At 43.5% G+C, this 24570-nt stretch overlaps 1 protein-coding gene across 2 annotated transcripts in view; it reads left to right on the top strand.

Moving 5' to 3' along the window:
• Positions 1–12713: 12713 nt before the first annotated feature.
• Btbd1 (BTB domain containing 1) overlaps positions 12714–24570 on the top strand; it is a 39848-nt gene continuing 27991 nt past the window's right edge. Inside the window, exons 1-2 of one of the 2 annotated variants that reach the window (XR_010064711.1) lie at positions 12714–15632; positions 24272–24428. Coding sequence is in view for 1 of the 2 variants with exons in the window: in NM_001011932.1 (NP_001011932.1) it covers positions 15214–15632; positions 24272–24428 (576 nt within the window). In the remaining variant the exon portion in view is untranslated. The remainder of the gene's footprint in view (positions 15633–24271; positions 24429–24570) is intronic. The other variant, NM_001011932.1, reaches the window with a different exon arrangement.

The raw sequence follows: 24570 nt of genomic DNA, 5'->3' as shown, positions 1-24570 counted from the left end.
GAGTAAAGTGGGCCAGGGGATGACAGGTGGCTAGGAGAAAAGGAGCCAAGAAGAAAGTCTCTGAAATGGACTGAATCCCATTATGTTTTATGGTTTTTCTCTAAAACCTGGGGATAGGTTTCCTCCTTCCTTATGCTTGTTGCTTCTCGAATAAAACAATTGAGTGTTAAGAACTGGGAAAGAAAGGAAAAACTATCAGGAAGTAGGTGTAAGACAAAGATCTATTGGATGGTTTATCTGCTCATCCCCTTCTCCCAGGTTTCCACTAGGTAGCCCAGGCTAACCTGGAACTAGGTCTCCTATCTCAGTCTTCCCCCTGCTCCAATCACAGGAACCTGTGAATTTGCCAGTGATTCTCAAACACCTCGCCAATGTTCTGCTCCCCTGGGGAACGCAGGGGTTCTGAGATTCAGCATGCATCCCTCACCTAGCTTAGGAAGAAGCGTCCTGAACATCTGATGTGAAAAATCCTAGAGAAACAAGGCTCCTTCTTCAGTGTGAGTGACTTGGGGTGTCACTAGACATGGCCGCTATGCCTTCCTAATCCCACCCTCACATGCTGGATTTTCACCTTTAAGCTCGGTAATCCAAGCCTGGCTCCTCTGGGGGTTTTAATTTAACTAGACCACAAAAACCTTCTCATTGGCTGGAACTCAGTTTGATCGGTTCAGCATCACCAGCAAAGAGACAAGACCAGTCTTGGTTACTCCCTGAAAACAGAGTCAGTCCCTCAAGGGCATGTGTTGCCGAAAGAAACCGGATTCTATAATCTAGAAAAGAAAGAGAAAGAAAGTGGTTGTCTGTGCTTTGGAACATCATAGGAGAGGAGGAAAATATGTAGAAAGAAAGGAAAAACAGGGGATTGGGGATTTAGCTCAGTGGTAGAGCACTTGCCTAGCAAGCGCAAGGCCCTGGGTTCGGTCCCCAGCTCCGGAAAAAAAAAAAAAGAAAGAAAGGAAAAACAGAAGGCCAAGACAAGTCTCCTAAATACTTCTTGGTAGCAATAGAAAGATTTTGTTGTTGCTGTTGTTGTTGTTTTTGTTTACAGAGTTTCCTTTGTGTAACCCTGGCTGTCCTAGGCTCACCTCTGTAAACCAGGTTGGCCTTAAACTCACAGAGATCAGCCGACCTTTGCCTCCCAAATGCTGGGATTAAGGGCATGCATCACCATGCCCAGTTTAAAAGGATTTTTTAAAGCTACTATCCATGCAACACACTTAGCAGGATATGGCTGGTTTAAGTGTACTGTTGTATCTGGGATGTATGCATTTAAGAGTCCGAGCACAGGGGAAAACTTTGTAACAGTGTCTTAACGACTGCACTATAAAGTAAGGGTGTTTCCTAACTCCTTGGTGTAAGTGGTGTCCTGCTTGCACAAATAATCCAGGAGTATGTTCCTTGTGGGCTACTGTACATCCTACTGTGGGAGAGGACGGCCCTTGATTGTTGGCCGTAGACTCAATGCCATCTGCATCTTTTTAATCAGTAGTAAAGGCCAGTATTGGGTAAGAGCCCTGGGAGTTGTGAGTCTAGACAATTAATCTTTTTGTTATTCCAAGTAAATAAATAATAATGTTATCATGTCCCTTAGACAGGTGAAGAAACAAAACTTGGCAAGATACAAACCCTTGTCCGAGTTCATCTAGACTGAACAGAACAGCAGAGCACCAGGGCTTGGAGGTGTGGTTGACTGTACAGTGGTGCCAACTCACACGACAGGAATGTAATCAAGTGACTCCGTCTGTAAACACAATGGCTAGCATGCTATACAGTTCCGTTGCATTCTCTTGTGACTACTGAGACCACAGGCAAAGCCGATACCCTGGCTGTCTTCACATCTAGACTTTTGGCTGAACTTCTTAAATTTGTTTACGTCTATTTATTGTATGTGCGTGTGTATGATGTATCTGTGTGGGTACATGTGCTCCAGCATGAAGGCATAGGTCAGTTGGCTCTCTTCTTCTAACATATGGATTCTGGGCATCAAACTCAGGTCGTCAGCCTGACGGGAAAGTGCCTTTACTTACTGAGCCATCTTTATGGTATGAGCCAGTTGACTTTTGTCAACTTGATACAAACCTAGACAGATCTGGGAAGAGGAACCTCAGTTGAGAAAATGCCTCCCTCAGATTGATGTGAGAGGATTCAGCTCTCTGTGGGTGATGCCACCTCTGATTAGTTTGCTCTGAATGGTTTAAGAGAGTAGGCCAAACAAGCCATAGTGAACGCGCCCATAAGCAGCATCCGAGATGCTGTGGAAAATTATAAAACTTGTGCTACGAAGCCCCGGCAAGGGCGGTTTCAGAGCATGAGTGTCAACCTTCATGCCCAAGGAGGTCAAGTCACAGACCAGAAAAAGACTCAGTGGCCTTGACAGTTGGATGCCAGCCAGCCTTAGAGCTCCACGTAGGGGTGGATGACAGAGCCAGACACCAGCTTGAGGAGGATGAGGAATGTAGGCAATGAAGATGCTCAGACATGAAGGAAGAGGAGACGTGATGGCGTGAGGCTGGGTTGAGGAATCTGCCCGTGACAGGGAGTGGCTATGTACTATGGATATCCGGGGGAAAGGAGCCATGGAGTGGAAACATGAAGGTTCCAGAAGGAGAATACACAGAGTAGTTGTGGATAGCGGATGGATTCAAGTGCACACGCAGGGAAAGGAGTCTTCAAAGGGGGGAATTTCTGCAGCTTGCAGGAAAGAAGAGTCAAGCAACTGCTTACACTGGATTGTCTACTTTCCAAGGGCTGGGCAGAGCTAATGGGAGGTGCTCACATAATCAGCATCTATATTTATTTCCCTGTAACCCAAGAGGCAGCAGATGCTAGAGAAGTGGACTCTGAAACCCGACCTGCGGCTTTGTATTTCATTGCTGGCCAGGACATGTTTTTCGTGGAAGGTCATATTTAAATCCTGCAGCAGAATCACAGCAACTGCACTCAGAACACATGACCCAGCCCCTCCATGCCCTAAGCTCTAAGGTTATTTTTATTATCCCAAAAATCTTGAAGAGATCATGTACATTGGACTAATTTTAGATATCTGCCTTATACTTGACTCCATCGGCATAGTCTGAGACGTCTAACAAGAACAGTGCAATGGAAGGACGACAGTAGATTATAAGTGGAAAGGTAGCAGTGATGGTGGCAAATGCAAACCCGGGAAGTTGAAGACACTGTAAGGTACACTGGAGTCAAAGTGAGTTCATGTAGAGGGGGCCTTAGGAAACTGTAGCACAGAAGTTGGCAGTGGCCCATGCCTGTGATGCTGAGGATGTTAAGGCAGAGAGAGGATCAAGGGTTCAAAGCTAGCCTAGGATACATAGCAAGAATCTTTAAAACAAACAAAAAGCCAAATAAAAAGAAATCAGCAGTTAGTATTTAAACTGACTCATTTTTGAGTAATTGCTAGCATCTTGTAGCAAGGAAAATGGGAGATAGAAAGGTGAGGTAAACTGGTCATGACATGTAGCAAATGGTGAATTGATTTCAAAATCCTTTCTCTCATCAGTCTCTACTCTATACCAGCAGCTCTCAAATTGGTCTCAAGAATCTTAACATTTTTGATCTAAGGATCTTAGAAAACATAACAGCTTTTATGATGAAAAATCCTTAGGAATAAACAAAGAGGTTACTACTCTCGACATGGGAAAGAGCAGCTGTGAACAAGCCATAGTTAGTTAGCTTTAGACTTACTGGGGAAAGACAGAAGACATTGCACTGATGATGCGACCATTAGCAGGGAGGGTGCTCTGCCCCTGATGTCTGTGGTACCATCGATCACCGGGTTTGATTCATCTGATCTGTCTGGATGGGCAGAGTACTCTCTTTCTCTCTCACTATCCCATGCACGTCCTTCTTAAGGCTCTGCACTGTGAGATGACCTTCCTTACAGGGGAGAACTACTCAGTGGTCAAGACTATGTAAGTACCAGGCTCCCCTCCCAGAACCTCCAAAGCAGCTCTCAGGATCAGGAACACAATATGCTGCGTCTCACCTCCCCTGGTCAACACTGCCAATGGGGGAGGAAGAGGAGGGGGTGGGGAGAAAAGAACAAACATCTAAAGTGGGAAGTATTAAATAAAACTATTTTTATTCACAGATTATCCAATCCTATATAGATAAAGTATCAAAGAATATATATAAACAAAAGCCATTAGAATTAATTGCTGAATTTGGCAGTTTGGCAGATATAAGATCAAAACCCAAAAATCTGTTGTATTTTATATGAACAATGAACCATTCAAATATACTTAAAAATTTGCACTTGTAATAGCATCAAAAGGAATATCAGGAATAAGGTTAATGAAGGAGAAATACCTTTTGTTGTGTATGTATGTGTGAGTGTGCACATTCATATGTGTGCACATGCATATAAACATGTGTGTACTTGCATGTGGAGGTCAGAGGACAAACTTGATTCCTCAGGTGCTACCTATGGTTGTTTCATAAAAAAAATAAAATAAAATAAAATAAAAAACAGAGTCTGTCTTAGTCACGATTCTGTTGCTGTGAAGAGACACCATGACCACAGCAACTCTTATAAAGGAAAGCATTTAATTAGAGGTGGCTGACATTTTCAGAGGTTTAGCTCATCGTCATCACTGTGGGAAGCATCATGGCACACAGTGTTGGAGAAGTAGCAGAGAGTCCTATACCCTGATCCACAGGCAGCAGGATGAGAGAGACTCTAGGCCTGGTTTGTTCATTTGAAACCTCAGAGCCCACCCACCCCTAGTAGCACACTTCCTCCAACCAGGCCACACTTACTCCAACAGGGACACCCTTCCTAATAGTGCCACTCTCTGGTGACCAGGCATTCAAACCCAAGAGCTAATAGAAGTCATTGCTATTCAAACTACTACAGTGTCTCTAACTGATCTGGAACTTTCCAGTAGATAAGCTGGCTAGTCACCAAGCCCCAAGGATCTGCCTGTCTCTACTTCACTACTACTGAGCTTATAATCATGGAGATTTTGTACGGATACTGGGAACTGAATTTAGGCCCTCATGCCTACCTCTGAGGACACCAGGTACGCACACATGCAGGCAAACACTCATACACATAAAATAAAAAAAAATAACTCTTTTAAAAAAAATGGGAAAACTAGACCAGTGGATCTAACCAAAATTAAAAAGTTTTAAGGTTCTAATAACAGTAGCAAGAAAGTAGGAAAACAAGCAACAGAATGGAAACCGTATTTGTAAACCATGCATTCAATAAAACTCCAGCATTCCAGAGTATATAACGAATAATTACAACTCAAAAACCTAATTATAAAACGGCCAATAAGCACATGAAATTAATGGTTAGGTACATGAATAATCAGAGAAATACAAACCAAAACCACGAATGAGATGCCATTTTACAACCACTAAGCTCTCTGGGGTCTGAGGCAGGAGATGTGTACTTCTCAACAACATACCGCCCTGAATGGAGAAAGACCGCCATCTTGTCCTGAGCCTTAGAAGCAGCATTTAGATGCTGAAGTATGGCAGACATCTATGTGGCTGTGTGTGGGGAGTGGCTAAAATGCTGTTCTAGAAGCATGAAGTCAAGTCTCCATCTTCCTTCTCGGTATCTGGGACACGACTCCAAAGAAGAGGCTGCTGCTTAGGAGAGACGATCGGAGGGTGAGCGGGAGTGAGAAGGAGAACACACTCGAGTATTTTACTAGTAAATAAAGGGTAGTGTGTGGGCAGCGGGGCCCAGAGTTTCCTCCTTAAATTCTAATCAGAAGTCTAGAAAAATGTTCAAAGTAAACTATGCTCATAAAGTTTGGAAAAACAAACAAAAGGGAGTGGTAAATATACCACACAATACTCAGAAGCACTGAGGAATGGAATTTCCTTATTTATCTTAAAGCATATTGGTCTTACCAGGTCCCACCTACTACATGAGCTGGGGGAATGTGTCTAGCTTGTTTCAGTACAGTTGTTTAAAGCAGGAAGACAACCAATTCCAACAAAGCCTGTTCCCTCAGCGAGGCAAGTCTCTGAGAGCCTACCTTTCTCCCACCCTATCCGTATGCCAGCAGCTGTGTGTTGTGAGGACAGACCCATATGACCTCAGGATATTGTTGAGATACTCAGCTAGCTTGGCCTTGTCCTGGACCTGTCGTATGTGCAGGCTGGTGGTGACTGACATACTGGCCCTGCCCCTGGCATTCCGGTGTCCACGGCTGACCTTAGCATTCATTCTAACCTGTGGCCTAGTTTTGCTTCCCTTGGCTAGAGCCTGAGGGCTGCTCTCCAGCTGGCTCAGCCTCCGCTTGTCTTTTGCTGACCCCATGAGCTTTACTGACACATTGTCTACCAGGCCCTAGCTGGAAGGTCCGGGCGAGGAGGACACTATGCCCCACCCTGCAGGACTACGGAAATCTAATTGCTCTTAACTAAACCTAGGACCTAAGAGAGGCTCAGGAGTCAGTGAATCACATCTCCTTGACCACTGAATTTTCTCCACATTATCTTGATAAGGAGACCAAATTCCTACTTCTTCCTTCCGAGGTAGGATAAATCTCCTATCTCAAAGGAAGACCATTAAGCCAGGCAGATGTGCTGCACGCTTTTAGTCCCGACACTCAAGGTCTCTGAGTTTGTGGGAGGCTGGCACTGGCTTAGGAGCTGCAGGAAAAGCGAGCTTGGGTTTTTCTCTCTTTGACCTGCTCTTTGCCTGGAGCTCAAACTGGGGTCGCAGGCCTGTGAACATCTTAGGAGTGGAAGATGTGATTTCACATGCTTATCGGTTTCTGTGGCACGAGTCTTGCTGCCTTTGGCTTCTTCTCTTTAGCTTCTATTTATATCCTCAGTGCTCATCCTTTCGGAGAGCAGGCAGGCCAACAGCGGCTACCATTTCACGAGCTCCCCGAAACACGGAAATCACAAGAACCTAATCACTGCCTTTTATGCTTTCTAAATCTCTTCTCTTCATTTTCCAAAATAGATCCTTTCCCCGCCTTTCCCCGCTGCCTTTTCTAGAGTTTTCCTCAATGCCTTTCTGTCAGTAGGTCTTTTCCTTCTGAGTCCTCACATCTGCTCTAATTATAAACCAGCATGCACCGTGGTGGCATATATTACCTTCCCTAGGCTGACTTCCAGAAAGCACTGACAAAGAAAGAAGGGCTCTGGAAGAAAACCGTGTCTAGTTTAAGACGAAGCAAACTACTGTTGCCGCCATGGTATTTAAAGAAATACAGAAAAAAAGGGAGTTTGATTTTGGGCTGAGGAGGCCTTTCACCTCTTGATAAGGTAGAAGCTTCCTGGGACAAGTGGCATTCATTCTAGTCACCTTTGTAATCTTACCCCTATCCTGGCAATGGATTAAATGGCATCTCTACTGGCATTTCAGAGGCCCAAGAAATAATGGTGACTTATGCCTGGTGTCCTTGTTGGAGCTTACCTGGGAGCTCACTTAAGATTTTAATGTAGTCTCTTCCCAGTGTTTTTCCTTATAAAAATCGACCTCTTCTTTTTCCCTCAATCATCAAGTGAGGGAAACCACCCTTTACTTCACTGTTCTATAAGCAGTTGTTATATGCTCTCCTGTACATATTGTGCAAGTATTTCTATAAAGTCTTAGGCATTTCAAACGAAATGCTGTACCTTAAGCCCAGAGGACAAAACAGTGTGCTGTGTACCTGGCTGTGTGTGTTGTTACTCTTTTTTGTCAGTACTATGGGTTGAAGATACCCTTTCACATCATTAAACCTCTTTCCAACAGTTACTTCTTACTCCACCACATGGCTGACTGTCCTGTAGTGGTCATGGGAAGAAGAAACCTGGATTGAGGAATTGCCTAGATTAGACTGTCTCGTGGGCATGTGTGTGGTGCATTTTCTTGCTAAATGGTTGGTGTGGGAGGGACCCTTCCAGTGTGGGCTGTGCCACTCAGGGAAGTTGTACTAGGTGGTATGAGACAGTTGGCTGAACTAAAGCCAGGGGAAGCAAGCCAGGAAGCAATGTTCCTCCGTGGTCTCTGCTTCCGTTCCTGCCTCCAGCTCCTGCCTCTAGTTCTTGCTCTGACCTCCCTCAATGATGGACTGTAACCTGTAAGACGCAATAACCTTCTTTCCTTTGAGATGCCTTCAATCAGTATTTTACCACAGCAACAGAGGGCAACATAGAACAATGGTCAAGTGTCCATTTTAAAAATCATCATGACACTTCTATATCCTTGTTGGTTTAAAATCTACACCCAGCTCTATTTCTTCAAGGTAGATTACCATAGAGAGAATTTCTTAAACAAGATATATATTGACTTTAATCCGTGGACATACACTCCCGAATCACTCCAGTACATACATTTGTTGTTTTATCCATGAAAAGTGAGAATGAGCTGTGAATATAGCACCTTCGTAGAGTACTTCCCCAACATACACAAGGCCCAGAACAAAAGAGGGAGATGGGTATTTGTCTTATTGACTTATAAAGGTCCTTTATATATGACAATCCATGTCCTTGTCATAAAAACTCTGTCATGTAAATGCCAATATTATTCCGCTTTTTCTACTTTTAATTTTATTATGCATTATTTTAGGTAGATTTTTAACAGCTTTAATCTAACACACCTTTGCTTTTTATTTCATGGGTAGTGAGTTTGATGTCCTGTTTATAAAGGCATTTCCTACTTAAAAGCAATCATTTTCACTTGAATTCCACTCTGGTTCCTTTATAATTTCTTATTGGTGTTGTTCTTTCTTTTTGTTAGCATGGTTTGGTTTTGTTAAGGCTCAGACTGACTTTGAACTCACTGTATATCCCAGACTCACCTGTCTCAACCACCGACTACAGAGATTACATATAACTATCGACACGGCCAGGTTTCCATCATATTTTAAAATATATAGACTACCATTTCAAATATATAGGGGAGAAATATACTCTAACTCACATGAATTAAGTAATTTTTTTTCTTTTTTTCGGAGCTGGGGACCAAACCCAGGGCCTTGGAGTTAAGTAATTTTACCCTGGTGTCTTTACTAATGAATCCCATACTTTCTCCACTAACGTGAACTGCTATCTTGTTTGTTTGTCTGTCTATAACAGAGTTTCTGGATTTCCCAGTCTCTCTAAGCATAGTAGATTACTACTTTTTTTTCTTTTTTTCGGAGCTGGAGACTGAACCCAGGGCCTTGCGCTTGCTAGTCAAGCGCTCTACCACTGAGCTAAATCCCCAACCCCAGTAGACTACTACTTATCAGCCACGTATACTATGATTGTGGAGCACCAGACCTTCCCGCATGCTTTCCACATCTCACTTCTGCCAACCATTACGGAGTCTCTGCAGGGCAGCTGTCTTCAAACCCATGAAGCTAAAGCTCAGGGCAGTTCACTGGCATGAGGCCCCCAGCAACATCTACACACAGGCCTATGTTTTTGTAAACTTCAAAGAATAAGATATTTCATAACAGTTGGTTGACTGCTGCTTATGAAGAAGAAAATCTTTTGTGACAATTTCCCTGAGTCAGATCATAAAAATGGAGGTAAGTGGAGGTGCACTTAGCTGGGTTTTGTAGTACATCCTTCTGTGGTTCCCAGGTTCTCTCTCCTGCTAGGTGATGCTGTAAGACAGGGATTCTCAATCTGTGGGTTGTGACCCCTTCCTGGGTCGACTGACCCTTTCACAGAGGTCACATGTAAGATATCCTATATGTCAGATGTTTACATTACAATTCATAACAGTAGCAAAATTATAGTTATGAAGTAGCAATGAAATAATTGTATGGTTAAGGGTCACTACACCATGAGGAGTTGTATTAAAGTGTCACACCAAGAGGAAGGGTGAGAACCACTGATCTGGCAAGTTAGTAAGTAACGTTCTTCAATGGTCTATTGTGTGGATCATGCCAGCAGCATAACCAAGAAAACAAGATCAAAAATTTGTAGCACTTGAAGCCAATCAGTGGAGATATTCTTCCAATCTATCAAAGTACACATTTGTGAGAACTTAGTTCTCCTTTCCAGTTGATGGAGCAGAAGTTTCCTACTGTGAAGACTATCCTTGATAACTCACTGGTTTCAAATACATAATCATATTGGTTTTGTGAAACCTCAAAAAACAAGCTAACCAGCATTCTCGTTGTTTCTAGAACCCACATCTGTACTGTAAATTTCTGCTGTAGCTCTCACAGAGAAGTATCACTCTTCCCTGGGTTTCAGAACACCCTACAAAAGTGATCGTCTCCACTCTAACAACTGTAAAAGCTGAAGACATTTACTAAAAAAACAATAGTCTTCTGATCATTTTAGAACACACTGTTTTTCTCCCTTTCATCCCAACCCCCATTCTCCCCATATCTGATCCCCATCCCAGTTCCCCTCCCCACAACACCTCTCCTACCCAGTTCCCTCCCTCCATCTACTTCTGAGTAGATTCACGTACCCTCCATTGAACCCCACCCCCCGCCTTGTTACTTAGCTTCTTTGTGTCTGTGGATTGTAGTATGGTTATCCTGTACTGTAGGGCTGATGTCCGCTTATAAGTAGTGCATACCATGCATGGAAGACATGTTCTGATCATACAGAAGAGTCAAAGCTGCAGGAGCAAAGCCTTACAGAGGTGGCTTTGTCCTTCTTCTTTCAAGAATGCTAGAAGGTTTGAAAGACTTGTGTAACAAAGACTGTTCAACCCCATTTTCTACTTTGCTTTGCATTATTTTTTCTTAAAAGTTCCTCCTTATAACAGAAACTTCAGACTCAGAAAAGTACACAGTAATTTTACAGATGATAAAATGAAATACGGAGAGGTCAAGGCAATGCTGGTTAATATACTGTCACTAAATTAGGAAAGACTGGCCTAGAATGCCTGTAAATGACCACACTCTGTTTTATTGCGTCTTATCTCAACTTTATAGTTGTAGGGACATTTGATTTTTATGTGTATGGGTATTTTGTCTGCCATCTTCCATGTATGTTTGTGTATCACTTGTGTGACTGGTGCCCTCAGAGGCCAGAATAGTGTGTCGGATCCCCTGGAACTGGAGTTACAGATAGGTGTGAGCTGCCATGTGGGTGCTGGGAATTGAACCTGGGTCCTCTAGAAGAGCAGCCAGTGCTCCATCTCTCCAGCCCATTCTGAGGACATATTTATCTTCTTCTTCCTTTTTTTTTTTTTTTAATTGAATAATACAACTTGGAGAACTTTCCAGTACACAAGATACTCTGCAGGGGGCTCTGTGACCACTGGCCAACAGATTAACAATCCACAGGAGGCAGGAAGGCAGTGTGGGTCAACTATCAAGTATAGTGCTGATACTTGGTCTTGCTAATTTTTGACCATATTTTAGGAAGGTTCTTTTGAACCCTTTCTTTAAGTAGGCTCCAACTAAGGCCCCTGTCCTGGTTTTGGTCTGCCCAGCCCAGTCTTAGCAAACATCCTTCTCTTAGCCTTCATATATCCTCTTAAAAGTCTCCATGTGGGGTTGGGGATTTAGCTCAGTGGTAGAGCGCTTGCCTAGCAAGCGCAAGGCCCTGGGTTCGGTCCCCAGCTCTGATAAAAAGAAAAAAAAAGTCTCCATGTGTGGACTCTTACCCAGGCCACAAATCCCTAGCTAGCATTGCTGAATTCACAGTGAATCTGACTCTTTCTTCTGGTACAAAGTACCATTGTACCAATCTTAATGAAAGCATTCCTCGGTGTTTTATTAAGTGTCAGAATAATCTTTCCTTCAGCAGTGCCCTCACACAGTTCTTTTATATATTTTTCATATTTGTATAGTTGTAGGTGGGAGAATGAGCCAGGAGTGAGTTGCTACATTAATCTCCTTGATGAAGAACCCTGTAGTGGTAAATAATAGAAAAGGATGCAGGGGACCAGGCACCATGCCACACTACCTTCTGCTACTCTCTATCCCCTGAGGTCTCTCCACCTCCATGGCTAGCCCCAGGTGGCTGTTGGCTACTCCCTGGCCCCAGCAGCAGTTGCCCTCTTGAGACTCTCTGCTGTGAACTCTGTTCACAATCCCAGCATCCACCCCCTGTGGTTAGAGTCACAACTCCCAGTAACTGGTTAAAATCAAAACTCAATAAGCTTGTAATTTATCAACCAGATTTATATCAGTAAATTCTCACTCCATAAAATGTCCACACAGTAAACTCACAAACAGTTGATATTGATATAAACTGCCCACACCTAGCTAGATAAGACAAAGTATCCTATCACTTATATTCATAACTACCTGTGGCCAATTAAAGCCATACAGATCTGGGTTGTCCTTCTCTGCCTCCATCTTGGTTCCTTCTCCCCCCCCCCCCCCCCCCCCGTCTCTCTCTCTCTCCTCACAAGAACTCTGTCCCTGCCTTTCTTTTTCACTGCCCAATCACAGGCCTTGCCTTATCTTGTGCCTGCATATAGAAAACTATCAACTCTACTCTAGGAAACAAAGGTCAAAATGTCCTGAATAACTTACCTTAGCTTCTGTTAACGTGTCTGTTTGTGCAGAAGCCCCTCCAGCTAACTGCTTATTTTCATTTCTGTACAATTGCTTGCTTGCCCAAAGCACCAGTATGTGGTGTGATTTTGCCTTCAAAACTTCAAAAACCTGTGTTCTGGCTACTCAGGGCCACAGCTAGGTCCTCTAATGCCTGGGTGTGGTCCTAGCCAATTCTAATCAGGAATTGGCTATGAACTGTATCTTAGTGGTCATCTCTGGTGTGCTACCCATTATTGCTAAACCCATAAGTCTATGAATTTCTGTAACAAGAACTCATTGTTTTAAGACTTTATTTTATAATTACAATTAAAAAAAACAGTAATGGAGATATAAACAGTGACTGAGAGAAACTACCTAGGGGAATGCAGGGCAGAGAAAAGAGCAAAATGGTGGAAAAGCAAGTGGACTTTATGTGACAGTCATGGGGTGGGGAATTTTGAGCTGATAGAGGTTGTCTGGGTTGATCTCAAACTAGGTACACTGGCCTGAGGTAGATGACCTTTGGTTAAGAAAAGTTCCTGGAGGATTTTAATTTTTAAATATTTTTTTTTCAGGACAAGATTCCTCTGTGTAGCACTGGCTGTCCTGGAACTGGCTCTGTATACAAGGCTGGCCTAGAACTCAGAGATCTGCCTGTCTCTGCCTCTCTGCTGGAATTAAAGCTAAGAGTGTGTGTGTGTGTGTGTGTGTGTGTGTGTGTGTGTGTGTGTGTGTGTGTGTGTGGAGAGAGAGAGAGAGAGAGAGAGAGAGAGAAATGAGAATGAGAATATATATGTGACCACCAGCCAGCAGGTTCCTGGAAAACTAATCCAGATTCTTGGCAAACAGCAGGCACTTTAAGAAATCTGCTTTCCTAGTAAACAGAAACCTTTAGGCTTGTTTCCAGACAACAATCCTCTGTTTACCCAAAATCCTTCTGTTTAGGACACTGTCACTAGCACTGCCATTTTGGAGGCAGCAGGGTTTTAGACCTGACAGAATTTGTATTTTGTTGTTGTTTAGTTGGTTGACTTTTGAGACAAGGTCTCACTCTGTAGCCCTGGCTGACTAGGAATTTGCTTTGCTTTGTAGACCAGGTTGGCCTGGAATTAACAGCGAGCTGCCTGCCTCTACCTCCCTAATTCTGGGATTAAAGACACGGACCACTGTTCCCACTCCTCACTGCAGTTTTTTAAATTACTCATTTTTGTGTATCTGTAGATATGTACATATCTACAAGTACCACAGTATGCTTGTGGAGTTCCAAGGACAACCAATCTGTCTCTCCCAGGATGAAATTCAGGTCTTTAGTCTTAGCAGAAAGCACCTTTACCTGCTGAACCATCTCTCTAGCCCTGTAGGCTACTTAAGCTATTTTGGAAGCAAGGTCTCACTGGCTGGCCTGGAATTCAAAGCTAAATAAGCCCCTGTGGCATAAGTTCAAAGGTATATATCATCAAACCCAGTTCTGCCTTTAAAATTACATTCCTTTTTTATGGGATGGGTGTACATGTCACAGTGGACATCTAGCGATCAAAGGACTTGTAGGAGTTAGTTCTCTCCACCATGTAGGTTCTTGGGATTAAACTCAGGTCATCAGGCTTGGTGGCAAGGGCAACTCTATTTTTAAAGTCCCATAATAGATAATTGGATTGTAATAATAGAGCTTTTTCAGATTATTTTTTAATGTCCCTAAAGATAGAGATTAAAATATGGGGGAAGAAAAGGTTCTGGTATCTTGCTTTTGTCTTCAAAGAATCTGCTTAAATTTCCTTTCCAATCCCAAAGTCAAAGGGTAGGACTCTTAATTTCGTGACATCTGTAAACTGGAAGGTCTTCCCCCACCCCTCAATTATTCTTTTGTAAAATAGTAAAGAATCATTTTCTGGGTCTTTCACCTTCTATCTATAACTGGCTTATCATAGGATCTACTTTTTACTGCAGGGTTCAAGAAAGGCTCCCACATGACAACCACATAGGAACTCTGCAGAGAAGGAGATACATGTAGCTGGCAGCGCCTTTCCCATTTGCTTTTGAGGGGGAAAGGAGTTAAGATGGGGGTCCTCATTTGCTGCCCAGGCTGGGTTCCCAGTTGCAGCGATGTTCCTGCCTCAACCTTCCATTTTCCAGGGATTATAGGCATGAACCAGTCTCAGCACAGTTCAGCACACTGTGGTTTGTTCTGCATAGGAACCGAAAACAAGGCCTAGGAGAGAGGCGGGCAGGAAGGGCCTCAACCACAGGGATGGAAAGGGAGGAGGAACTCTCTCACAGGGCGTAGTGGAGCCTGGACAGACGGACAGTGGAGCTGCAGACCTGGGGAGAGATCAGTAGGCTTCCTAGCCTCTCAGCTCTGCTTGGGGTTTCCAAGGTGACGCAGCCATCAGGGCTGTGCCAAGGGCCACCATCCGGCCTTCAGTATATCAGGGCGTCTCTCCTCCACTGACTTCCTTGCCGTGCCCTCCAGGTCCCTCCACTTCCAGCTCATCCACCAAGAGGGTTAGGGCGGCGTCCTCGGGTCCCAGCAAAGAGGAAGAGGCAGGGTGAAGCCGGTGCGGAGCAGGGGAGACTGGGTAGGGGTGGGCGACCGCCTGAGGATACTGCGCAGCGTGCGGACCCTCAACCCTCGGTCGGTCGCGAGCCTCCCGCCTCAGCAACGCCGCCCTGCGGGAGGGCGGGGGCGCGCGGCCGGAAGCGCCTTTCCCGGAAGGCAGGGGGGCGGCGCCGGCCTCAGGGCGGCTCGACCATGGCGGCGGCGCGCCTGGTGCTCACTGCCTGAGCCGAGCCGCGCAGCGGGAGGATGGCCTCGCTCGGGTCAGCCGCGGCTGGGGAGCCGGCGACCGGAGCTGAGGCGGAGCCAGGTCCTCCGGCCCCGCCGCCACCTCCGCCGCCGCCACCCGCTCCCTCGCCGTCCGCTCTCGGGCCGTTGTTGCCCCTGCAGCGGGAGCCGCTGTACAACTGGCAGGCCACCAAGGCGTCGCTGAAGGAGCGCTTCGCCTTCCTCTTCAACTCGGAGCTGCTGAGCGATGTGCGTTTCGTGCTCGGCAAGGGCCGAGGCGCGGCTGCCGCCGGGGGCCCGCAGCGCATTCCCGCCCATCGCTTCGTACTGGCGGCCGGCAGCGCGGTCTTCGACGCCATGTTCAACGGCGGGATGGCCACGACGTCGGCCGAGATCGAGCTGCCGGACGTGGAGCCCGCCGCCTTCCTGGCGCTGCTGAGGTGAGCGGCGGCGGGCGCGCGGAGCCGGTGCCCCGCGGCCTGGAGGGAGGCGGCACCCAGCGGGGCCTGCGCCGACTCCCGGGTGACCTTGGGCTAGGGGAGTCGGCCTCCCTGGGTTCCTCCCCCGCAGGCGATGCTGGAGAAGGTCGGCCAGCACTTACAGTAAAATCCAGTGTCGCTGTCCCAGCTGTGTGCGCTTTGCTGTTGAAGGGTGCTGTCACATTCCAGTAGCGGAATTGTCGCCAGAATCAAGTGGGCAGACTAGAAGAGGCAGGCTGTCCTGATTTCCCACTTGCAGGATTCGTTTTTGTTTAAAGGACCAGGGTAGATAAAGGGTCTTAGAGGACTGGTGTTTTCAGGTTCTTCGTGGTTTGTTGTCAAGAATCTGGAAAAATTTTAGTCATAGCAGGTAGCTGACCTGCTTCAAGTTTCTGCAGACACGATGACATTTATTGTGTTCTAAAACCCGCCACTGGTGTTAAGAGTTTGCTTTCTGATGATCTGAGGGTAGGAGCTGATTAGCTTTCTTTAATGGAAGGGAATAGCATTTTGGCGTTGTTTTTAATCACAACAGTCCTGTTAGGGAGGCATATCCTGTTGTTTACCCCAATTTTACAAATGGGATTGAGTCCCAGAAAAGTAACTCGCCCAAGGTAATCGAGCCAGCTCCCAGAGGACCATGTGTGTTTCATTATCCGAAGATGGTTTTGGCTGCCTGGGTGATGTGTTGTTTTTAAGATAGCAGAGTTTTGAGTAATTCTGACGTAAACAGGCAAGCCAGTGGAACACCAGAGTCCACAAAGGCTCACAGCTTCATCAAGAAGATGCGTACAGAGTGAAATACAAAGTTCACACAAGAAATAAATGTTAAGTTCCCATTAATAAATGAATAAAGGATAAGAGAAATAGAAGAGAAAAAAATACAGCTAAAGAATGTTTGACCTCATTAGTAAATGAGGAAATGCAAATTAAAACAGTAAAGTGCTTTCACCTTTTCATGAGCCCCACCATTTAGAGGGTGGAGATGTGGGTTTTGGTTTTTATTTTCTTGGACCAGGACTCTGTGTAGATTTGACTGATTTGGGGCTCGATATGTATTCCAAGCTGGCTTCGAACTCAGAGAACTTATCACCCCCAGAGTGCTGGCCCACTGCACTCTGGGGGTTTAAAAAATGACTGTAAGAACACTTTCTGACCAAGATCATCATAAAAAGCCTTTGAAAAATAGTTGGATGCCTTAGATTTCTACACTTAGAAAACATTAAATTATTGAAAAAAGTATCTACAGCATTCTCCACAATAATGTAGAGAGAAATTAAGCTAAGGGAATAAATAATTCAATAAAGAATCATAGGTCCACTTGATTGGAATATAATGTAATCACTGTAAAGTTTATGAAAACCAGGTAATATTATGGGCAATGCCCAAGGTAGTATTTTGAATTTCATGCACCATAGTAACAACTGAAAAGAAATGGAACAAATACACACCTGGAGATAGGATAGAGGGAAACCCCAATATGCCAAGTTGTGTTGGACTAGAAAGTGGATCATAAGTGCCCTTTTCTCTCTTTCCTCAGATTTTCTAGCATGTAGTTCATTTGTATTCATGGGCTTAGATATGCAGCCTGCTGGCTAGTATTTGAGTCATTTGGATTTGGAAGTTGACTAGGAAGACTGGACATAGCTTGCTTAAATTGTGTAGTTTAGCAGCCTTTCTTAAAATGATGGGCCAGAGAGGTGGCTGAGCGGGTAAAGCCTCTGTTGCCAAGCCGGAAGGATGGCCTGGGTACCTGTGGCAGCGCAATGAAAGGGGAGAACTTACTCCTGCAAGTTGTCCTCTGACCTCTCTGTGTACTCTGTGCACCTGCCTCCATACACATGCAGGAAAACATACAACAGAATGGTTCTTTTGCCACCCGTACCATGATCCACTGGGATGCTAAATTAATTATTAAATGTCTCCTTTTGGTATCATATTTGGAGGTGAAACCTTAAAGCATTTTTTTTTTTTTTTTGGTTCTTTTTTTCGGAGCTGGAGACCGAAGCCAGGGCCTTGCGCTTCCTAGGCAAGCGCTCTACCACTGAGCTAAATCCCCAACCCCCTTAAGGCATTTTTAATACTTTTCCTAAGTGAAATTTACACTGGCTAAATTTGAGAATCATGGAGCTAAACTATTGGGCACTCTTTTATTGATAGGGCTAAAATAAAACTATGGAGGGGACTATTTCATACTTTTATTTATTTATTTATTTTCTTCTTTTTTTCGGAGCTGGGGACCGAACCCAGGGCCTTGCGCTTGCTAGGCAAGCGCTCTACCACTGAGCTAAATCCCCAACCCCCATACTTTTATTTTTAATTTGTATTTTCATTGAAGTGCTAATCAATTTTAATAGGAAATTAATTTTAGAACCCTTGAAATATAGTCATATTTGATCCCACCCCCCTTTTAAATTAATTATTTTCCTAATAGTCAGGTTCTGGTCATTTTTCTATTCTGAGCTGCATATCTAGACTAATTTTTACTTAGGAATTCATTATCTTTAAAATACTGTGGGACAACAGGTGGTGGAGCCTGCTAAACTGGAAAAGTGAGGTAGCTGAGGCAGACTTTTATTGTCTTTACAACCTAAATTAATCACCATTACTTTCTGAACTTCTGAACTTAGATTTTAGACTCTTCAATAATCTGATCACTGGAAGCACTCACTTACAAATGATGTTCTTGTCCATTTGACATATACTGGGTCTCCCTGTGCAGCTGCGTTTTCAGTGTAGATTCAGCAGTGGACAAGAAAAATCCCTGGTCTCACAAAGTGAGTAATGGGAACTGGGACACAATGTCAGGACTGACAGTGTTTTGAAGGAAATGACGAAGCCACAAAAGAAGGCTTAGAAAAGGGGTGGGGTGGGCCTTAATCTCTCCGGTTAGAGAAACTACAAGGGTAAACTAGCATGGTTTGAGTAGATAAAAAGAAAGCCATAGGTGAGATGGTAAAAAAGATGGGACAGGGATTTGGGAGACTGAGGAAGGCTTCAGAGAAAATGCAGAGTTTTCAGTGGAGTGCTGCAGTCCTATTTAAAAACCTCATGTGCCTGTTATTTGGAGATTAGACAGGGGAGTAAAACGGGAAGCCATGATAAATTAAGAGGTCGTACTCTACTCAGACATGAGATGGTGATGCATTGCCAGGGAGGCATGGATGTGCTGAGTGGTCAGATTACGGTTATATTTTGAAGGTGGAAACAGAGGAAGTTAAGAATGAATGGTATTTAAATGATTTAACTGAACGAGATTAACTTGGGAAAGAAGTGGATCGTCGTGAAGGGACAGGGGTGAATGAACCCTGAGACCTGGTAGCTCATAGAGATGTAGGAAGGGAAGGGAGATTTGACAAAGCAGGCAGCTGTCAGTGAAATGAGAAAGGAAGCGGGAGCCTGGCATCCCGAAAGTCAAGTCAAAGAGAACACTTGGGAAATGAGAGTGGAAAACTTTGTACTGAGGGCTGGGTAAAGGGAAGTGAATTTCTGAGGGTGTGGCGGGTGAAAGCTGTTGATTTCTCTGAGGTGGGAAAACACTAATACCTGCGCTCTCACTCAGGAGTCCTTGGAGAGGGGGGGTTCTGGCCTTGAGTTTTGCTGCTCCTCGCTGGGGTGGAGGTCTCAGTTTTCAACCACACTGGAGCTTCTGCGTTTGTCTCTGTAGCCGGGCTCCTGCTGTCTTTGGACTTAGCTGTTGGAGTTGTTAGCACCCACTCCAGGATCCCTGTCACTGGAGTTTCTCTCTGTATGTAGGAAGTGGTTTGGTGGATGACGTTTAATGCTCTACAGCTGTTAAAGGCCATTGTGGTACCACCTTGCTCTTTCCTCTGTCCATTCGATGTCCCCACCTAATTCCTGGTGGCATTTTCCTTCTTTTAATGCCTGCCTTCCAAGGCCTCTTCTAACTGTATAGCTTCTACCTAAAAGACAGTAATTACTATACTCCAGGTAATAATTTGGGGCTTTACTTTTTTGATTAAATCACTGTTCCCTTCCCCACAGGCAAATTTGTACCTTAGCTCATTTAATCTCTCAGTATGTTTTGGTTACATGTTACTCTAGAGCAAACCATTCCAACAACTGGTGGTTTTAAACGATCATTTCATTATCTTTAGAACCGTGTGGGTTGATGGGATCACCCAATTTTGGCATATATTTAAGGTTTCAGGAATTGATTTCGGATAACATCTTGGGCTGTGGTCATATGGAGGGTTTGACTCAGATTCTGGATGATTTTCAAGTACTTTGAGGTCATTTCAGCAAGCTTGATTTCTTGAACAAAAATAGGAGCTTCCAGGTGTTCTTAAAGTGTAGGCTAAACTGATGCGTTTGCGCTGCTGCATTTTGCTGACTAATAATGAACGGGAATCACGTAAGCCAGCAAAGATCTATATAACAGTGTTAATATTACAAGGCATGACTTAATGTGGGCTTCTTAAGTGATTATTCTATCTCAGTGTCTGGTTGATACTTCTGATCTTATGGCACTACTTTTGGGCATTCATGTAAACTTATTATGGACAAAGCTATCTTACTCTCTTGTAGCTCTGTTATCTACCCCAGTGCCTGATGATATACATAGTCCCTCAAAAATGTTTTTGAATAAAATGGATCATTGGTAAACATAGGATCTTTTTTGCACCTGCCCCACCAACTGTTTTTTCTAAACTTGATCTAAGATCAATTTTTCATTCTATCCTTTCAAAATTAGTTTAATTCAGGGCTGCAGGCCTGAATTTGGTTCCCAGAGCTTGCATCAAAATGCCAGATGTGGTAAGCATGTACTTAGAGTCCCAGTGCTGGTAAGACTAATTTAGGAGGAACCCTGGACCTCCCTGGCCTGTCTGGTTTAATTAGTGAGTTCCAGACCACTAAGACTCTGCCTTCAGAGGAGATGGATATTATTCCAGAGGTTGGCCTCCACACCCACCCACCACATATATGCACCCACACAAGAACACACGTGCATAACATTCTTTTAGTCAGGTGTGGAGGCACACGGGTGTACCCCAGCATTTGGGAGGTGGAGGCTTGAGAATCAGAAAGTCAAACCTGAAACAGCTACAGAAGACCCTATCTTAAAAATTTCTTAAGTTGTATTAAATATAGCCTTGGATTTTATCTTGTTGGAGACCATCTTTGGGGTGGAGAGAAAGAAACAGAAATACTTTGTTGGCATTTCTCTGTGTTTTGTGTTCCTGTCCTTAAAGGTTGTGTCTGAGAACTTCAGTTGTCTCTTCAGAATCCAGAGTTGAGCCTGTTACATTATGGTGCCTGCTGTGCAGGCCTGGCAGTCTGAGCTGAGCACATGGAGGTGGAAGGGGAGAGCCAATTCCCTAGAGTATTTTACCTTCATGCATACTGTGAGATCATGCTAATATCACATATAGTTAAAATTCAAGTGCAAGGAATTGTGGTAATGTCATGTTTATGTTTTAGTTATATTTTCTTAGTTTTTCTTTCTTTTTTTTTTTTTTTTTTTGGAGCTGGGGACCGAACCCAGGGCCTTGCACTTGCTAGGCAAGCGCTCTACCACAGGGCTAAATCCCCAAACCCCTTAGTTTTTCTTAATAAAATAAAATTCTAATTGGGGGCTAGAGAGATAGTTGCGTGATTGAGAGTACTTACTGCTCTTGTAGGCAACAAGATTTGATTCTCAGCACCCAGGACAGATCACAACTGCCTGAAACTCCATTCCAGGGAACCTTCCTAGGTTAGGTCTTCAGGCCTTTGCAGGCTCTTGCATGCAAGTACAAAAACTCACTCAGCCTTGTATACATAATATTTTATAAACAGATCTTTGAATAAAAAGAAATCCTGATTAAATATATTTCAGAGGACATATGTAAATGAAATATGAATGAGATGATTCTTGAATTTTTAGTAAGCTTTTATTAGAAATAAGAATACCAGCCAGGCAGTAGTGATGGTGCATGCCTTTAATCCCAGCACTTAGGTAGCAGAGGCAGGCAAATTTCTGAGTTCAAGGCCAGCCTGGTCTACAGAGAGAGAGTTCCAAGACAGCCAAGGCTACACAGAGAAAACTTGTCTCAAAAGCAAACAACACAAACAAAAAACAAAAGAAGAAAGAAATGGAAAAAATTAAAATACACCTCCACCACATTGATGTTACTTAGAAACTTTTGCCTAGAATGTTAATATGTGTACTCATTAAAACTTAAATGTGCGCATACTTTGTCTAGAACTTTTGTTCTATAGGGGAAAATTCCCTTTTTTATTGTTTGTAGTCCAGCATTTACTTTTTAACTTGCATTCTCAAAAATAATTTAAAGCATCTTACAAGAAATCTAAGGATAAAAACTAAAATAGCACCAAGTAAGGTTAATGCAAAAAATAGTATGTTGTGATCAAGCTGAAATTGCAATTTCATTTGTAATTGTCTTAGCAACAAATGTAAAAGTAGGAAATTTGCTTGATCAGTTACAGTTCGTGATGTTGCTAGATTTAAAAATAAATAAACTACATAGGAGATCTGTACTCTACTGCTGAGAGCAGTAATGAAACCGAACGTCCCAGCTGAGTTGTCTGTATAGAGAAGGGCTACTGTCAGAATGGACAGTGTGCCGAGCAGTGGCTTTAGACAGACGACTCTACTGTAAGAACGACTGTGCTCCTCGATATGAGCTAAAGCTTATCACTGAAGTGGAATTTTTATTAAATTCAGTTCGAATGTGAAAGATCACATACAGAATCATCTAAAACACAATTCTTTTTTGTACCTGGAATGTCTTCCCAGATGTTTGAGGCCAGCCTAAATTGGAGCTCCCAAACATAGATTCACATAGAACCGTGTACCTTAGCTTTGTGTCCTTGTCCTCCATCTCCCTCATCTAAAATGATTGTTAATAAACATGAAAGACAGTATGCCTGTTACAAGAAAGGGAGAGGGTTTGGAATGGCCAATGTATAGAAAATAGACAATGTATTTAGAAGTTGTGTGGATAAAATGAGACTGGCTAAACGTGGGGCCCATAATCCAAACCACAGAAGGAGCCTGGTGGAGCCAGGAACTGTTCTGGTAGAACCCCACCCCCTACAAACCGGTAGTAAAGAAGTGGGGGAAGGGGGAGCCTAATGCCTAAAACACAAATTAATGTAAAGGCTCCATGAGGTTGCAAAGACTGTCCCTCAGCCAAGTGCTTATGACAGCTGAAGGTTCCTCTGTAAATCTGAGCAGACTGCCTGGCAACAAATAGAACTGCTGGTATGATTTTAGAACCTCTAGTTAAAGCTGTCATAATGACATGAGGGGCCCTTGATCTCAACCAAGGTGCTGGTCATCAGCTTCTACATACCCAGAACTCACAACCTAGCCTTTGCATTTTCAACATGTATTTACCTGGAAACAGACCAGCTACTAACTACTGAACTTGGAGATATTGACCACTTGACACACAGAAAATCAGAATGTGAATGACAAGACAAACAGAACAAAAGATTTCATGGAAGCACAGACTTGAGGGAAAAGAAGACTTAAAGTTTTTACTGCGTGTCTTGGAAACGAAAAGAGGTTTTGTATCCATGAAACTAAGACATAAAGTTGTGAAGGGAGGAAAAAGGAATAGTCAAGAATAAGGCAGGAGTTTTTAGGAATTTGAATGTGATTGCTAGGGAGAAAGGTAGGGCTATAAGCAAAGGAAAAGAAATACTCTGCCAGTTATGATGCACTCCTTTAATCCTGGCTTGGTCTATGACATGAGTTCCAGGACAGCCAGGGCTACACAGAGAAACCCTATCTCAAAAAACCAACCAACCAAACAAACAAACAAAGCCACAGAGAAAGAAAGAAATATTCCAAAATACAAAAGAAAAGTAGATCATATATTAGTAAGCAGCTAACATTTACTCGTTAGTTTTTGTTGGGCTCCATTGAAAATGTTTTATGTTTTAACTTGTGTTCATTCTCACTGCAACATTACAGATACTGTTATTTTCCTCTGTGGAGAGTAAACCATGATAATATGCTTAAAACCACATACCAGATAAATGATAGCACTGGTTCAGACCCACAGAATTTCTTTCTTTTTCTCCTCACATGTAGTGTTGATAGACATTTATTGAGTCCATTGATATGGAACCTGTGCATACAGGTCAACTGGATTATTTAATTGTTTTATTCCTCTAAAGCACACTAATCTGTGGTCATTGTGCTAATTTTGGAATTGCTCTGAAAGGTTTTAAAGAAGGTTCTGATAACAAGACATAAATGAATCTTTTAACATTTAGAGCTGTGACTTTAGCTAACTGTAGATTTCCTCAAGTGAATGTCCTTTGATGAGGGAGACATTAGTGAACCACTATTCTTGTAAGCAGCTGTGAAGTGCTACTTGGAGCCCAAGGTTTGACTTAGGGACCTATATTTGTATGCCTGTCTCTTGAGCACCTCTTACCCTTCTGAAAATGGAAACACTTTGTACCTCTGAGGGGTAAAGATCAGATGTCTGTGCAGGTGCCTCTTACCCAGATGCAAATTTCAGGGCTTTTTCTTTTGTTGTTTGCTCATTAAAGTTTAATTCTGATGGATTGCTTGTCTAAAACAATGCTGATTGTCTATTTAAATTTTTAATTGCTTTCAGGTTTTTGTATTCAGATGAAGTTCAAATTGGTCCAGAAACCGTTATGACCACTCTTTATACTGCGAAGAAATATGCAGTCCCTGCCTTGGAAGCACATTGCGTAGACTTTCTCACCAAACACCTTAGGGCGGACAATGCCTTTATGCTGCTAACTCAGGTAAGTAAATATAGGTAAAAATAGTACATAGAAGCTGAACATAAGCTGGGCAGGGTGGCACACACTTTTAGACCCAGCACTTGGAAGGCAGAGGCAGGCAGATTTCTATGCGTTTGAGGTTGGCATGTCTTCAGAGTGAGTT

This window comes from Rattus norvegicus, chromosome 1, assembly GCF_036323735.1.
Source record: "Rattus norvegicus strain BN/NHsdMcwi chromosome 1, GRCr8, whole genome shotgun sequence".
In the NCBI taxonomy this organism is placed as follows: Eukaryota; Metazoa; Chordata; class Mammalia; order Rodentia; family Muridae; genus Rattus; species Rattus norvegicus.
This window is presented reverse-complemented; position numbering and strand designations above follow the sequence as displayed.